The following is an 18,137-nucleotide window of genomic DNA, read 5'->3' as shown; positions in this document are numbered from 1 at the left end:
TAGGAATTTAGTCTCCCCTTCCCCTCTCATCCCTGGTAACTAACAAAGAAAGTTTCCTTCCGTGTTTAAACCTTTCCTTGACTTTTTACAATATTTGTCTTTCTGTGATTGACTTATTTCATTCAGCATAATGTCCTCCAAGTTTATCTACATTATGCAGTGTTGTGCAGATTCTACATTATTCTTTAGCATTGCATAGCATTCCATTGTATATATGTACCATAGTTTGTTTATCCTTTCCTCAGTTTATGGGCACTTAGGTTTTTTCCATCTCTTTGCTATTGTGAATAGTGCTGCGATGAACATGGGTGTGCATATATCTGTTCTTGGTCTGCTTCTCATTTCCTTAGGATATATACCTAGCAATGGAATGGCTAGGTCAAATGGTATCCCTATTTCCAACTTTTTAAGGAATTGCCATACCTATTTCTACCGTTTTTGTATCATTTCACAGTCCCACCAGTAGTGTATGAGAGTCCCAGTCTCTCCACATCTTTGCCAGCATGTGTTATTTTCTGTCTTGTTGAACTTTGCTATTAATGCTGGGGTGAGATGGTATCTCGTTGTTTTGATTTGCATTTCTCTAATGGCTGATGATCGTGAGCATTTCTTCATATGTTTGTTGGCTGCCTGAGTATCTTCTTTGGTGAAGTGTCTGTTCACATCTTCTGCCCATTTTTAAATTGAATTGTTTATCTTTTTGATGTTGAAATGTTGGAGTTTCTATAAATTTTAGAGACAAGTTCTTTGTCCAATATATCATTTCCCAGACACATTCTTGAGTACAGCCAGCTACTCCATCATTTCACACCAGCTGACACCAGAGGGACCCAAAGAAGATTTATGCTGATTAATCTAGAATTCTGGGTCACAACTTAATCACTGATGGTAGTCTTATGTCAAAGGCTCTGTAATATTTGAACCCATCACAAAGCAGTTTGAAAATTTCACTATAGTTTCTCTCCTTTTGTTTCATTTACAATGCAATGTGATCAATTATTTTATGGACACATCTTTTATGAGCATAGATTTTCTAGACTTTTTACACTTAGATAGTTGACATATCTGATTTTGATAAATTTTGTCTTTACACAGATATTACCTTATCTTCCTAAAGTACATAGCATGCCCATTGTTGTTATTGTTGTTATGTGCCATTGAGTCAGCCCCGACTCATAGCGACCCCTCCTTGGGTTTCCGAGGCAGTATCACTACAGAAGTAGGATTGCCCAACCTTCCTTCCGAGGAGTGGCTGGTGGGTTTGAACCGCCAGCCTTCTGGTGAGCAGTCAAGTGCCTTAGCCACTATGCTACCAGAGCTCCTAGCATGCCCATAGGAGTATAATTAAAATACAGGCATACCTCATTTTATTGCACTTTGTAGATATTGCATTTTTTTTACAAATTTTGTGGCAAGCCTATGTCAAGCAAGCCTGTTGGTGCAATTTTTCCAACAGCATGGGTTCACTTCATGTCTCTGTGACACATTTTGGTAATTCTCACAATATTTCAAACTTTTTCATAATATTATTTCACACTTAATAAACTAGAGTGTAATCATATTTTTATATGTCCTGAGAAACCAAAAAGTTCGTATGACTCACTTTATTGTGATATTAGTTTTATTGTGGTGTCCTGAGATTGAACCCACAATATCTCCAAGGTATACCTGTATCTAAAAGGAAAGCAGTGTGTGCATGTGCCATTGCCAAAGCTGTTGGTAATCAAAGGACATGGATATGTAATGGTTCTACATTTTGAGTAATAATGGAAACTCCTTTCTATTTCAGCTCTTGGCCCAAATGTTGCAACTCTTTCCAGCTTTTGAATGTATTTCTGTATTAACTTATGCATTCTATAAAAATAAATGGACTTTATAAGTAGGATAAGATGTAAATGTTGGGAAACAATTCATGGAAAAGCTTTCATGGGTTCAAATCGCTCTGAATGCTCCAATTTTGTCTCTGTATTCAGTCACAAAAGGTTTTGAAAAATCTGCCTACCATTTCTTTTATAGTAAGAGTAGAAGAAAAACATAATTTCATTTTATTTAGCCACCAATTAATCCACTTGATAAATCTGATAACACATTTACCAGGATTATTATTGATCATAAGATTTAGGATTTCTGATTTGATTGTATCAAGGTATATATAACTTTTATGAAGCTAGGCTTTCAAAATTATTATGTAAGTGATAGAAGCATTCTTACTGGCTGATACCTGGGCAACTGACTGGAAGAGATCCATATTTTTGCCCATTCCAAAGAAAGATGATCCAACAGAATGTGGAAATTATTGAACAATATCATTAATATCACACACAAGTAAAATTTTGATGAGGATAATTCAAAAATGATTACAACAGTATATTAACAGAGAATTTCCAGAAATCCAAATTGGTTTCAGTAGAGGACATGGAATGAGGGGCATCATTGTTGATGTCAGATGGATCTTGACAGAAAGCAAAGAATACCAGAAAGAGGTTTACCTGTGTTTTATTGACTATGCAAAGGCATTCCTCTGTGTGAATCATAACAAATTATGGATAACATTGCAAAGAACTGGAATTCCAGAACACTTATTGAGTTCATAAGGAACCTGTTCATAGACCAAGAGGCTGCCATTCAGACAGAAGAGGGGATACTGCATGGTTTAAAATCAGGAAGGGTGTGTGTCAGGGTTGTATCCTTTCATCATACTTACTCAATCTGCTGAGCAAATAATCTGAGAAGTTATATGACTATATAAAGAAGAGCACGGAATTAGGATTGAAGGAAGACTCGTTATCAACCTGCAGTATGCAGATGACACAACCTTGCTTGCTGAAAATGAAGATGACTTGAAGCACTGATTGATAAAGATCAAATTGATGAAGCCTTCAGTATGGATTATATCTCAGCATAAAGAAAACAAAAATCCTCACAACTGGGATCACAATAAATGGAGAAAAGATTGAAGTTTTCAGGGAGTTCATTTTACTTGGATCCACAATCAATATCAATGGAAGCAGCAGTCAGGTCAGATGTCATATTGCACTTGGCAAAAAGACCTCTTAAGTGTTAAGGATGTCACTTTGAAGACTAAAGTGTGCCTAACCCAATCCATGTTATTTTCAATCACCTCATATGCATTTGAAAGCTAGACAATGAGTAAGGAAGACCAAAGAAGAGTTAATGCCTTTGAGTTGTCGTGCTGGTGATGAATACTGAAAATACCATGGACTGCCAGAATAATGAACAAAACTGTCCTGGAAGAAGTGCAGCTGGAATGGTCCTTAGACACAAGAATGGCCAGACTTCATCTCATCTCCAGTTCCTAGAGTTTATCATGCTTAGTAAAGTAGAGGGTCAGTCGAAAAGGGGAAGACCTTCAATGAGATAGATTCACACAGTGGCTGCAATGATGGGCTCAAGCATAGCAGGGATTGTGAGGATGGTGCAGGACCAGGAAGTTTTTCTTTCTTTTGTACATAGGCTCGCTATGAGTCGGAGACAACTCGATGACAACTAATAACAACACTAGCTGATACAGTACTAAATATTAGATTGATTTTAAGTTAAAAACAAAAGAGATAATTTCATGACTTTGATGTAGCCAATTCAAGACAAAATACAATTTAATCCAGAGCTATGGTCCTAGGTTTAATCCCAGCACTTATTTCTAGTCATGAGAAGTTTTTTATAAAGCTTGTTTAACTTTGTGCACCTGTAAGTTTGCCTATGTCAAATTAGGCATCGCTGAATATAAGACCCATAGGGAGTTTACACTGGGGAGTGGGGAACCATCTACCCAAGTCCATACTTCAGTTGAAATCTTTAATTCTTCTTCATGTAGCCAACAGAATGATCCTCCAATGCTACAAATTTTTGTTGTTGTTGTTGTTGTTTGCTACAAATTTTATAGCATACCAATTAGATCCTGGTTACTAATTAGTGTTTCTATTTTTATTATTCTGTATATTAATTATTAACTATAACTGACTGTGGACCAATTCTTCCCATAGAGTTCTGTTGTAGTGTGCCTCAAATTTTAATATGTATAAAAATTGCCTGGTATCTTGTTTAATAAAAAGCATATGTGTGTAAGAGATTTGCAATCATTTGCTGACCTAAAGGTTGGTGGTTCCAACCCACCCAGCAGTTCCACAGAAGAAAGGCCTAGCAAACTCCTTCCATAAAGATTGTTATTAGTTGCTGTTAGTCTATTCCAACTTATGGTGACCCCATGTGTGCCAAGTAGAACTGCTCCATAGGGTTTTCAAAGCTGTGAACTTTCAGGAGGCCGACCAACAGTCATGTCTTCCAAATTGCCTTTGGGTAGGTTCAAACCATCTGCACCACCCAGGGACTCCTTTCCATAAAGATTTCAGCCAAGAAAACCATATGGGGCAATTCTACCCTGTAAAACATGGGGTCAGAATTGACTCAATGGAAATGGGTACCTTATAGAATACAAATAATTCAGGAGGTCTGGGATGCAGCCCAAATTCTGCACTTTCTTAACTTTGTATTGTGATTTGGGTGAAAGTTTACAGAGCAAATTGGTTTTCCATGCAATAATTCATACACATTTTTATTTGTGACAGTGATTGCTATCCTCACAATGTATCATCATTCTTCCTACTTCCTCACTGTGTTTGTCATTTCCATTTGTCCTTTCCTATCCCCTCCAACCTTCTGAGCTTTTTCCTTGAACAAATCCTGCCCATTTAATCTAGTATGATTGATTATTCTAGGGAGTGTGTACCTTCCTGGTGTTGTTGTTCACCTTATAGGCCTGTCCATTTTTTGGCTGAAAGTGGAGCCATGGGGTTGAGTTTGGGTCCATGCTTGAAGAGTTTCTAAGGACCATAGTCTGGGGATAACAGCAGTCTCCATCAGACCAGTAAGCCTGGCCTTTGTTAGGATTTTGAGTTTTGTTCCATGTTTTTCTCCCACTTTATCTGTTGTTGTTGTTGTCATGTGCCGTCGAGTCGGCCCCGACTCATAGCGACCCCTCCTTGGGTTTCCGAGGCAGTATCACTACGGAAGTAGGATTGCCCAACCTTCCTTCCGAGGAGTGGCTGGTGGGTTTGAACCGCCAGCCATCTGGTTAGCAGGCAAGTGTCTTAGCCACTATGCTACCAGACCTCCTATTGCGTCCCCTTTCAGAGAGGTCAGCAGTGGTAGCCAGACACCATCTAGTTCTTCTGATGTCAGGGTTGTGGAGTCTGGGGTTCAGGTGATCCATTAGCTCTTTGGACTAATTGTTTCTGTGCACTTTTGATTTTCTTTGGTCTGGATGGGGAAAGACCAATAGTTACATCTTAGATGGCTGTTGTTGTTGTTGTTATTTGCCGTCGAGTCGGCCCTGACTCATAGCAACCCCTCCTTGGGTTTCCGAGGCAGTATCACTACGGAAGTAGAATTGACCAACCTTCCTTCCGAGGAGTGGCTGGTGGGTTTGAACTGCCAGCCTTCTGGTTAGCAGTCAAGTGCCTTAGCCACTATGCTACCAGAGCTCCTTAGATGGCTACTCACACACTTTTAAGACCTCAGTCAATACTCACCAAAGTAGGATGTAGAACATTGTCTTTGTGGACTATTTTATGCCAGTTGACTCTGATGTCTGCCAGGATTATTGTCTGGGCTCTGAATTTTTAACAACTTCCCAGGTGATACCAATGCTGCTGGCCCAAGGACCACACTTTGAAGACCAAAAGGAACTAAATCATCTCTCTTCTCTCTCCCTCTCTACTGATTTTAGATACAGTAATGTTTATTATTAGAGGATTAGTGATCATCTTCAATTCTTCTATCAACAATTTTCAAACATTTGGTTACCTTGCCAAATTAGGGCACTGGGGGATGAAGTAGGCATGATTTTGATGAACAGCTTTAGTGACTTCCACACTCAGCTCTGAGAGTCCCAGTCCATCTCAAGGCCCTGAGGTTGTGGTCTTTGTCTTTTTGCTCACACCTTGACACAGCTCTTCAGGAATGTGGATTTCTGCATTCTGCCTCAGAGGAACTCCTGACAGTATCAGAAGTTTCCCCTCTGGGTCCTATGCATTCTGCTGGGCTCAGCCTCAAATTATACAAGTAAGCTGTGATGGCCTTATGGTTTGGGGACTATGATTGTTGTTTATTGTTTTAACTTACGGTATAAAGCTGACAGATGTACTTTTCTGCCACTTTACTGTACCCATATTTTAAAAGAGGCTTTTCCTGGGGATCTAAGGCATATTTATGCTGATTAATCTAGAATTCTAGATCATAATCCAGTGACTGGTAAGAGTAAGATGTCATAGACCTTTGGGATTTGCTGGGAAAGCTGCTTGAGCCTGCAAATCAAAGGACTGAAGACAACTTCTTAGGCTTGATAATAAGGTGACTTTATAATTAGTTACTGGTAACTACAAATTCCACTACTCATCCATCTGTCAGTTTGTTCTACCATGGTTGCTTGTGTGTTCCCATGATGCTGGAAGCTATGCCACCAGTATTTCAAATTCCAATAGGTTGACCCGTTTTGGGCAGGCTTCAGTGGAACTTTCCGACTAGAATAGACTAGGAAGAAGGGACTGGTGACTTACTTTTAAAAATATGAGCATTGAATACCTTATGAATAGCAGTGAAACATTGTCTGATATACTGCCAGAATATGAGCCCCTCAGGTTGGAAGTTATTCAAAATATGATGACAAAAAAGCTGCCGGTTCAAAGTATAGTCAACCTTAATGACATGGATGGCATAAAGCTTTTGGGGACTTTCATTTGTTATCATTGTGCTACTCAAAGTGAGAAAAAAACAGCTGCAAAGATCCATTAATAATCAGAACATGGAGTGTATGAAGTACAAATCTAGGAAAAGTGGAAATTGACAAAATTGAAATAGAATGCTTGAAGATAGATATTGTAGGCATTAGTGAGTTGAAATGGATTGGCACTTGCCATTTTGAACTGGACAATCATATGGTCTACTCTGTCGGAAATGACAAATTGAACAGGGAAGGCAGCATATTCATCATCAAAAAGAATACTCCAAGATCTATCTTGAAGTACAGCACTGTCAGTGATAAGAAAATATCCATATTCCTATAAGGAAGACTAGTTAATATACTATTACTCAAATTTTCACATGAACCACTAATGCCGAAGAAGAAATTGAAGATTTTTACAAACTTGTACAGTCTGAAATTGACCAAATGTGTAATCAAGATGCATTGATAATTAAGGGTGATTAGAGTGCAAAAGTTAGAAACAAAGAAAAAGCATCAGTAGTTGGAAAATATCACGTTGGTAATAGAAACCACGCTGGAGATAACTTGATAGAATTTTGCAAGATCAACAACTTATTCATCGTAAATACCTTTTTTATAAGTGGCAACTACATACGTGGGCTTCACTATATGGAATACACAGGAATCAAATTAACTGTATTTGTGGGAAAAGATAATGGAGAAGCTCAATATCATCAGTCAGAACAATGCCAGGGGCTGACTGCAGAACAAACCATCAATAATTCATAAGCAAGTTTAAGCTGAAGCTGAAAAAAATTGAAACAGGTCCACGGGAACCAAAGTACAACTGTGAGCATAACCCACCTGAATTTAGAGACCATCTCAGGGATAGATAGACACAATGAACACTAATGACCGAAACCAGATGAGTTGTGGGGTGACATCAAGGACATCATACATGAAGAAAGCAAGAGGTCATTAAAAAGACAGGAAAGAAAGAAAAGACCAAAATGGATGTCAGAAGAGACTCTGAAGCTTACTCTTGAACATAGTGTAGCTAAAGTGAATGGAAGAAACAATGAAGTAAAAGCTGAATAGACTATTTCAAAGGGCAGCTCAAGAAGACAAAGTAAAGTATTATAATGAAATGTGAAAAGCCCTGAAGTTAGGAAACTAAAAGGGAAGAACATGCTTGGCACTTCAGAAGCTGAAGTAAATGAAGAAAAAATTCAAGACTCAAGTCACAATACTGAAGGATTTTATAGGCAAAATATTGAGCCATGCAAAAGTATCAAAGAAGATGGAAAGAATATACAGAGTCACTGTACCAAAAAGAATTAGTCAACATTCAGCCATTTTAGAGGCAGCATATGGCCAAGACTAATGATGCTGAATGAAGAAGTCCAAGCTGCACTGAAGACATTGGCAAAAAACAAGTCTCCCAAAATTGATGGAATGCCCATTGAGATGTTTCAGCAAATGAATGCAATGCTGGAAGCACTCATTTGTCCATGTCAAGAAATTTGGAAGACAACTACTGGGCCAACTGACTAGAAGAGATCTATATTTGTGCCCATTTCAAAGAAAGGTGATCCAACAGAAAGCAAAAATTAACAATATCATTAATATCACCAGCAAGTTAAATATAGCTGAAGATAATTCAAAAATGGTTGTTTAGACAAAGAACTGTCAGAAATTCAAGCTGGATTCAGAAGAGGACATGGAACAAGGGATATCATTGTTGATGTCAGATGGATCTTGTGTGAAAGTAGAGAATTGCAGAAAAATGTTTACCTGTGTTTTGTTGACTATGCAAAGGCATTCAACTGTGTGGATCATAATAAATTATGGACAACATTTGAAGAATTGGAATTCCAGAAGACTCGATTGTGCTCATGTGGAACTTGTACATAAACCAAGAGGCAGTCGTTCAAATAGGAAAAGGGGACACTGCATGGTTTAAAATGAGAAAAGGTGTGCATCAGGGTTGTACTTTTTTTTTTTTACCATACTTAATCAGTCCAAATGTTGAGCAAATAATCTGAAAAGCTGGACTATATGAAGAGGAATGTGGCATCAGGATCGGAGGAAGAATTACTATCAACCCACGATTAGCAGATAATACAACCTTGCTTGCTGAAAGTGAAAAGGACTTTAAGCACTTGCCAATGAAGGTCAAAGATTACAGCCTTTAGTACGGATTATATGTAAGCATAAAACCAAACAAAAACCCAACTCACTGCCATTGAGTCGATTCTGACTCATTGCAACCTCCATTGAGTTTCCAAGGCTATAAATCTTTGCAGAAGCAGACTGCCTCATCTTTCTCCTGAAGAGTAGCTGGTAGGTTTGAACCACTAACCTTTGGGTGAGCAGCCAAATGCCTTACCCACTACACCATCAGAGCTCCTATACGTCAACATAAAGAAAACAAAAATCCTCACAACTGCACCAGTAAGCAATATCATGACAAATAGAGAAAATATTGATGTTAAGGATTTCATTTTACTTAGATCCACAGTCAATGCCCATGGAGGCAGCAGTCAAGAAGTCAAATGACATATTGCATTGGGCAAATCTGCTGCAAAAGGTCTCTTTAAAGTGTTAAAAAGCAAAGATATTACTTTGAGGACTAAGGTGTGCCTGCCCAAAACCATGTATTTTCAATTACTTCATATGTATGTGAAAGTTGGATGATGAGTAACGAAGACCAAAGAAGAATCAGTGCATTTGAATTATGGGATTGGCAAAGAGTCTTTAATATTCCATGGCCCACCAGAAGAACAAACAAATCTGCTTGGAACAAGTACAGCCAGAATACTCCTTAGAAGCAAGGATGGCGGGACTTCATCTCACATATATCAGACATGTCATCAGGAGGGGCCAATCCCTGAAGAACGACATCATGCTTGGTGAAGTAGAGGTCAATGAAAAAGAGGAAGACCCTCAACAAGAAGGACTGGAGTAGTGGCTGCAACAACGGACTCAAACATAGTGACAATTGTGAGGATGGCGCAGAACCAAGCAAGTGTTTTGTTCTGTTGTGCACAGGGTCCCTATGAATCAGAACTGACTCAACAGCATTTAACAACAACAACAAACTATAAACTACCTAAAACTTGGCCTAGTTCTCCTGTCTGATGTGGCTTTCATACTCACTAGGGCAAAAGGGAAGTTTTTAGGCCATCTTAAATTTGTGTTATTACAAAATACAGTTGATTTTTGTATTTAAGTCTTTATTTCTCCCTCAACTGCTCTCACACTTTCAGGGGGATTCGGACAATGTTGTTCTTTGAACTTTTTACCTTGTTTCATAAGTAGGCAAAAATCTTATAAGGTATATACAAACAGAGCGGTGCAATGACCCCCTATTTACTTTCTTTACTTTTAGTTCAAATGTCTTAGAATGAGTTTACAACTTATAGGTCCAAATCACTTTATGTTAAAAAGTGAACACAGTTTAAATTACTTAAAAAGAGAGGTTATTTGTTTAGTTGGACTTATTAACATTCTTAAATTGCATCTAAAAGTTGAGCGAGGAGCCCTGGTGGCACAATGGTTAATCATCTGGCAGGTAACCAAAACGTTGGCGGTTTAAACCCACTCAGGAGATCCATGGGAAAAAAGACCTGGCAATCTGCTCCTGTAAAGATTACAGCCAAGAAAATCCCATGGGGCAGTTCTACTGTCCCATAGGGTCACTATGACTCAAAATCAACTTGACGGGACCTAACAACAAAAACCCTAAAGAGCACAGCTCTACTCTAACACACATGAGTTTGACATGAGTCAAAGTTGACTTGATGGCAACAAGGTATGATGGATGATTTTGTTAAGTATTTTTGCTACTCAGAGCCCTGGTGGTGCAGTGGTTAAGTACTCAGCTACTAATGGAAAGGTTGGCAGTTTGAACATACCAGTTGTTCTGTAGAAGAAAGATGTGGCAATCTGCTTCCATAAAGATTACAGCCTTGGCAATCCTATGGGACAATTCCACTCTGTCCTATAGGGCCATGTTATCACTGTTGTTGTTATGTGCTGTTGAGTCAGACCCGATTCATAGCTACCCCTCCTTGGGTTTCCAAGATGGTATCACTACAGAAGTAGATTGCCCAACCTTCCTTCTGAGGAGTGGCTGTCCACCAGCCTTCTAGTTAGCAGTCAAGTGCCTTAGGCACTATGCTACCAGAGCTCCTATAGGGCCATTATGAGTTGAAATCAATTCAATGGCAACAAGTTTTTGGTTTTGGTTCTTTGGTACTCCCTGCTAATGTAGATTAGCTCACTAAGGGTCCCAAGCCCCCTGTAAGCCTCCACTCTGAGCAGCACAGCTTCAGGAGGGGGACCTTGGCTGGGACTGAAAGTGGGAAGCGGCTGACAGGAATAATGGGGAGGGGAAGATGTCTGTGGTACTTTCTCATTTTCCAGAAGTTGTGTCTTTGGTCAGACCACATGACATTCACAAAGCCAAAGGAAAGGGCAGCAAGGAAAACAGCTACACTCTGCACTAGCAACCCAAAACCTAAAACCACTGTCATTGAGTCAATTTCAACAATGCTATAGCCCACAGGGTTTTGAAGCCTGTAAATCACTATGGAAACCTATGATCTCATCTTTCTCTCGTGGAACAGCTGGTGGGTTCAAACAGCCAATCTTTTGATTAACAGCCTAAAACTCTAACCATAGCACTACCAGAGCTCCTTTCAGCTAGAAAAGGGAGCAGTATAGCCCCTAAAAAAACAAACCAAACTCACTGCCATGGAGTTGGATCTGACTCATAGCGACCTCTCCTTGGGTTTCCGAGGTGATATCACTACAGAAGAAGATTGCCCAACCTTCTTTCCCAGGAGTTGCTGGTGGGTTTGAACCACCAGCCTTCTGGTTAGCAGTCAAGTGCCTTAGGCACTACGCTACCACGGCTCCTCAGTATAGCCCCAGCGACCCTTATGTCCCACCCCACCAATACTCTGGCTGTAGATCTTCTCTTGGACGCTCAATACCTCCAAATATACAGCTCCTTCTCCACGCAGGGCAGGCCAGGCTGTCTCTGTGGCTTGACAGACACAGTCAGCCAGAATATGACAGCCAGTCCAAGGCTCTGCTTCCCTGCCTCTCGTTTCAGTACATCCCCATGCCGGTACTTTATGGAGTCTTCCTCTACATGGGCGTGGCCTCCCTGAATGGCATCCAGGTAAGCTCTCCCCTCCCCAGCCTGATCTAAATTGGTAGTCAGCTTTCCATGTCTGGTTCAAGGTCACCAAGACCCCAAATGCTCACTTTACCAGGTCAATGAAAGAATAATAGTAATAATAACACTGCCATTTACTATGTGAAAAATAACTACAGTAAGCAAGATGGATTGCCCAATAAGGTGAGCACGGGCTTACTTGTGTTTACTTACTAATCTGTAGTGAACAATTTCACATGGTTTCAAAGATGTGGTGAAAAACGTGAAACTGTTCAGATTAGTAAGTACAAGTAAACTGTACTTACCCTGCTTACTGGGTACTCTGTCCTTGTCAGGGCTTGTAAATTTGAAAAGGGGTTTGATTCTGTAGAAAGGTGCTGTGGGGTTGGGAGAGAGACGCCAGCCATACCTAAAAGCAAAATCTTTGATGTGAAATGGTTCAATACAAATTGGTAAATAAGCACAAGTAAGCTCATGCTTACTTGCTTATTGGGTAATCCGACACTAACAGTAGTTGCCTTCTAGACGTTATATAATTTGATCTACATAATTTCCCTAGAGATCCTCTGATCCCCATTTTTCAGATGAGGAAACAGGCTCAGGATTCAAATCCCAGAATGAGCATTTCACTATACCTCTTCTCTTATCTTCCCTAAGGTGACTCCCACAGAGAACACATTTTTTTTTTTTATTTACAATGACACTTTTGGATGTCTTGAATAATTTGTATTGCAATTAAGTTGCATTTTCCATGAATGAAGACAGTGTTCGTTTGCAGTCAGTTCCAGGGCTGTACCTTGCATCCAGGGTTCAGGGCCCACCCTGACACCACACTCTACATCCTCCTAGAGGCCTCCAGCCCCTTAAGGCCTGACTAAGGCCCCCTCTGTGGGATCCTATGGCAGCCCCCTTCCCTCAGCCCTAGTTCCCAGCAGGCCCACCAAGGCCCCACTACCTGTCTGAGCCCGTGCTTTCCTCCCAGTTTTGGGACCGCTGCAAGCTCTTCCTGATGCCCGCCAAGCACCAGCCGGACCACGCCTTCCTGCGGCACGTGCCCCTACGCCGCATTCACCTCTTCACCCTGGTGCAGATCCTCTGCCTGGCGGTGCTCTGGATCCTCAAGTCCACCGTGGCCGCCATCATCTTCCCCGTCATGGTAAGGTGGACCCAGCTCCCCATTCCTGCTCTGGGATTTTCCTCCCCGAGGGCAGGTCTGACTGACTTCCTCAGGGTCAGAGAGGCAGGCACAGAACAAGTCCAGGCCAAATGAAGGGGCCGGGGGGCATGGAGAGGAAGGAGGAATGTCTGTATGGTGGGTGCACCCTGCTGGAACCCCATGCCTACCCGCACCCAGCTAAGGTCAGGGCAGCGCACTGACAGTGAAAAAGCCACCCAAACTCCTTGCTCCGGTCCAAGGAGGGGCAGAGATGACAGATAAATTCAGGAAGGACACCTTGTTCCCCACTGGCAAAATTTAAACCAATCTCAGAAGTAGATCCATGCTAAATATAAATATTTTTCACCATTCAAAGTAGCTGGATTTGAACAGATAAATAGTGAAGAAGAAGGAAAAAAAAAAAACTAGAATCAGAGACCCAATGACATTTACATAGTGTTTGGGTATGCAGGTGTTCTTTATTCTTGCAAATTTTATGTAAGCTTGAGATGATTCCTCCCCTCCATCCCCCATTCCACACCCATTCCACCCCCCAAAAAGAGAGAGAACAGTAAAAGAGCCAAAAACATAATGTCCTGGCCCCTGGATAACCTCATCTGAGCCTGGGGGGAGGGGGGGGGAAGCCCTAGATGGGCTGGATCAGGGCCCAAGTGAGGATTCAGAAGTGGAGTCTGACAGTCCTTGGAGTTCATGGTTCTTGACTGGCTGCTCACCAGAACCACCTCTGAGCTTTTTAAAACTATGCAGGACGAGGCCTCATCCCAGATCAATTAAATTAGGATCTCTTGAGGAAATCCAGGCAAGGATAGTTTAAATAAATGTACATTTAGTAAGCATTAAGAAATGCACATTTAGGAAGCATAAATGTGCAGCGATTATTGAGAACCACCACTGCAAGGGAGTGGCTTCAGACAAAACGGGGGATGAGGGATGAGGAGAAAGCATAATAATAGTAACAATTAGCATTGACTGAGTATGGTTCCTTTAGTCCTCACACCACACCAGCCCCTGAAGTACTATTGTGTGAAGCAAGTTGATTCCAACTGACAGCAACCTTATGTGGCAGAGTAGAACTGCTCCACAGAGTTAGTGCGTAAGGCATTTGACTGCTAACCATAAGGCTGGCAGTTCAAACCCAACAGCCACTCCTCGGGAGGAAGATTGGGCAATTTACTTCTGTAGAGATACTGCCTTGTAAACCTAAGAAGGGTTTGCTGAGTCGAATGGACTCGACAACAGTGAGGTATAGTCTTTACAGAAGCAGACTGGTACGTCTTTCTCCCTGGGTGGGTTCAAACTACCAGCCTTTCAGTTAGCAGCCAAGTACTTACCCATTGTGTCACCAGGGCTCCTTGAAGTACTATTAAAAACCTCATGTTTCAACTGAGAAAACAGACTCAAAGAGCATGAGTGAGTGGCCCAAGTCACACAACCAGGAAGGGGCAGAGCCAGGATCCATCCCTCCACACACTGATTTTAAATTTACATAGAGTAAAATTTATTCTTTGTGGTTCTATGAATCCTGACGAATACATAAGTTGAACACCACCACAGTCATGAACACAACAGTTTCATCACTCCCAAAATTACCCCATGCTACCCCTTTGTAGATACCCCTCTCCCAACCCTGTCCTTAGCAAGCACTGGTTTGTTTTCAGAGCCAGAATTTTTAAAAACCAAGGCCGTCCAACTCCAGGGCTCTGCTTGCTCCCAAGAAGAAGTGTCAGTGAAAAGCCAGTGTTAAATCCAGCTGGATGGTTTTCTTCCTGACTTCATTTAATGGCCGGTTCTTAGTAGTGAAAGCACAGTATTTACAACTAGCCATTTTGGGCCTGCAGAGCTTATTAAAATGTCAGCTTGAAGTCAGAGAATTCCTCCCCCAATGAGCCCATTACTCTCTTTAATTTCTTCAACCAGAACAGAATCTAACTTTCTAAACATTTCTTTAAGAATTCCAGATATCTTACCCCAGCGTTAATAGCAAGTTCAAAAAAAGAAAGAAAACAACAAATGCTGGAGAGGACATATGCATGTACAGTCAGTCCCACACTGCTGGTGGGACTATAAATGGTGTAAGCACCATGGAAAACAGTATGGCTCTTCCTTAAAAAGTTGGAGTAGAAATACCTTATGATCCACCAATTCCACTACTAGGTATATATCCCAGAGAAATAAGAGCTGTGATGCGAAAGATATATATACACCCATGTTCATTACAGCATTATTCATAATCACAAAAAGATGGAAACAACTAAGTGCCCATCAACAGATGAAAGTATAAACAAACTATGGTACATACATACAATAGAATACCACACAATGTTAAAGAATAACAATGAATCTGCGAAACACCTTGTAACATGGATGAACCTAGAGGACATTATGCTGGGTGGAATCAGTCAATCACAAAAGGACAATTATTGTATGAGACCACTGTAAAAAGTTAAGAAAAGGTTTACACACAGAAAGAATCATTCTTTGGAGGTGACTAGGGATGAGAGGGGAAGGGATGGTCAAACACAAACTAAAGGGTAGGCACATGTTAACTTGGGTGGAGGGAAAAGCAATATACAATAAGGGGGTCATTGTTGGTGTTAGGTGCGATTGAGTTGGCTCCAACTCATATTGACCCTATGTACAATAGAACAAAACAGTGCCTGGTCCTGTGCCATCCTCACAAGTTTTGCTATGCATGAGCCCAACATTGCAGCCACTGTGTCAATCCATCTCAATGAAAGTCTTCCCCTTTTCTGCTGACTCTCTACTTCACCAAGCGTGATCCTTCTCCAGGGACCGGTCCCTCCTGATAACATGACCAAAGTATGAGAAATGAAGTCTACCCACTCTTCTGCAGAGCATTCCAGCTGTACTTACTCCAAGACAGATTTGTTCATTGTTCTGGCAGTCCAGTATTCTTCATCAACACCACAATTCAAATGCATCAGTTCTTCTTCAGTCTTCCTTAGTCATTGCCCAGCTTTCACATGTATATGCAGTGATTGAAAATACCATGGCTTGGGTGAGATGCAGCATAGTCTTCAAAGTGACATCTTTGCTCTTTAACACTTTAAATGGGTCTTTTGCAGCAGATTTGCCCAGTGCAATACGACAGCTGATTTCTTGACTACTGTTTCCATGAGTGTTGATTGTGGACCCAAGTAAAATGAAATGCCTGACAATTTCACTCTTTTTTCCATTTATCATGATGTTGCTTATAGGTCCAGTTGTGAGGATTTTTGTTTATGTTGTCATATATTCCATACTGAAGGTTATAGTCTTTGCTCTTCATCAGTAAGTGCTTCTAGACCTCCTCACTTTCAGCAAGCAAAGTTTAATCATCTGCATATTTGCAGGTTGTTTAATGAGTCTTCCTCCAATCCTGATGCTGCATTTCTCATGTAGTCCAACTTCTTGGATTATTTGCTCAGCATAGAGACTGAATAAGTATGGTAAAAGAATACAACACAGATGCATACCTTTCCTGATTTTAAACCATTCAGTATCTCCCTTCACCCAAATAAATAATTGTCTCTACCTATCTAGCAGTGTTTCCTCCCCTCCCCTCCCATCCCTGGTAATCAATAAGGAAGTTTCCTTTCAGAGGGAACACTGCAAAAATAATAATAAATTTTAAAAAGATAAAAATTTTAAAAATGAAACCATTCAGTATCTCCTTGGTCTGCTTGAATGACTACGGCCTCTTAGCAGGTTCTTTTCTATAGTTTCCTCATGAGCACAATTACATGTTCTGAAATTCCCATTCTTTGCAGTTACCCATAATTTGTTATAATCCACACAGTCAAATGCCTTTCCATAGTCAAATAAATACAGGTAAACACCTTTCTGGTATTCATTGCTTTCAGCCAAGGGCTGTTTGACATCAGCAATGATATCCCTTGTTCCACGCTCTCTTCTGAATCTGGCTTGAATTTCTGGAAGTTCCCTGTCAATATACTGCTGCAATTGTTTTTAATTATCTTCAGCAAAATTTTACTTGCATGTGACTTGTTCAATAATCCATATCCTGTTAGATCACCTTTCTTCCATGGTGCATTTTCTTTAGAATGGACACAAATATAAATCTCTTCCAGTCAGTTGGCCAGGTAGCTGTCTTCCAAATTTCTTAGCATAAATGAGTGAGTGCCTCCAGTGCTGTATCCATTTGTATGACTTATTCATTGCAAATACCTTTTCTGAACAATGTAAATGGTGACTATACATATGGACCTCACCAGATGGAATACACAGGAATTAAATCAACTGAAAGAGGTGATGGAAAAGCTCAATATCAACAATCAGAATTAGGCCAGGAGCTGACTGTGGAACAAAGCATCAATTGCTCATATGTAAGGTCAAATTGAAGCTGAAGAAAATTAAAACAAGTCCACAAGAGCCAAAATATGACCTTGATTATATCCCACCTGAATTTAGAGACTATCTGAAGAACAGATTTGATACATTGAATAACAGTGACCAAAGACCAGATGAGTTGTGGGATGACATCAAGAACACCATATATGAAGAAAGCAAAAGGTCATTAAAAAGACAGGAAAGGAAGAAAAGACCAAAATGGATGTCAGAAAAAAACCTTTGAAACATGCTTTTGAATGGAGCATAGCTAAAGCAAATGGAAAAAATGATGAAATAAAAGAGCTGACCAGAAGATTTCAAAGGGAACTTGAGGAGGCAAAGTAAAGTATTATAATGAGATGTGCAAAGACCTGGATTTAGAAAAACAAAAGGAAAGAACACACTCAGCATTTCTTGAGCTGAAAGAACTAAAGAAAAAATTTAAGCTTTACATTGCAATATTGAAAGATTCTATGGGCAAAACATAGAATGATGCAGGAAGAATGCAAAGAAGATGGAAGGAATATACAGAGTCATTGTACCAAAAAGAATTAGTTGATATTCAGCCATTTTGCAAGGTAGGATATGATCAAGAACTGATGGTACTAAAGCAAAGCAATCTATACATTCAATGCAATCCCAATCCAGATCCCATCAACATTCTTTAGGGATATGGAAAAAATGATCACTAACTTTATATG

The 18,137-nt window shown here is 40.4% G+C and overlaps 1 protein-coding gene across 1 annotated transcript in view; it reads left to right on the top strand.

Annotated features, from left to right (window-relative positions):
* The window catches only part of SLC4A5 (solute carrier family 4 member 5), a 128,597-nt gene that overhangs the window by 102,680 nt on the left and 7,780 nt on the right, over nt 1-18,137 (top strand). Inside the window, exons 21-22 of the mRNA XM_007952627.1 lie at nt 11,844-11,912; nt 12,892-13,065. Of these exons, the coding sequence (XP_007950818.1) occupies nt 11,844-11,912; nt 12,892-13,065 (243 nt within the window). The remainder of the gene's footprint in view (nt 1-11,843; nt 11,913-12,891; nt 13,066-18,137) is intronic.

The sequence above is a fragment of the Orycteropus afer genome, unplaced genomic scaffold, assembly GCF_000298275.1.
Source record: "Orycteropus afer afer isolate SDZICR_OR568_19922 unplaced genomic scaffold, OryAfe1.0 scaffold00354, whole genome shotgun sequence".
In the NCBI taxonomy this organism is placed as follows: domain Eukaryota; kingdom Metazoa; phylum Chordata; class Mammalia; order Tubulidentata; family Orycteropodidae; genus Orycteropus; species Orycteropus afer.
This window is presented reverse-complemented; position numbering and strand designations above follow the sequence as displayed.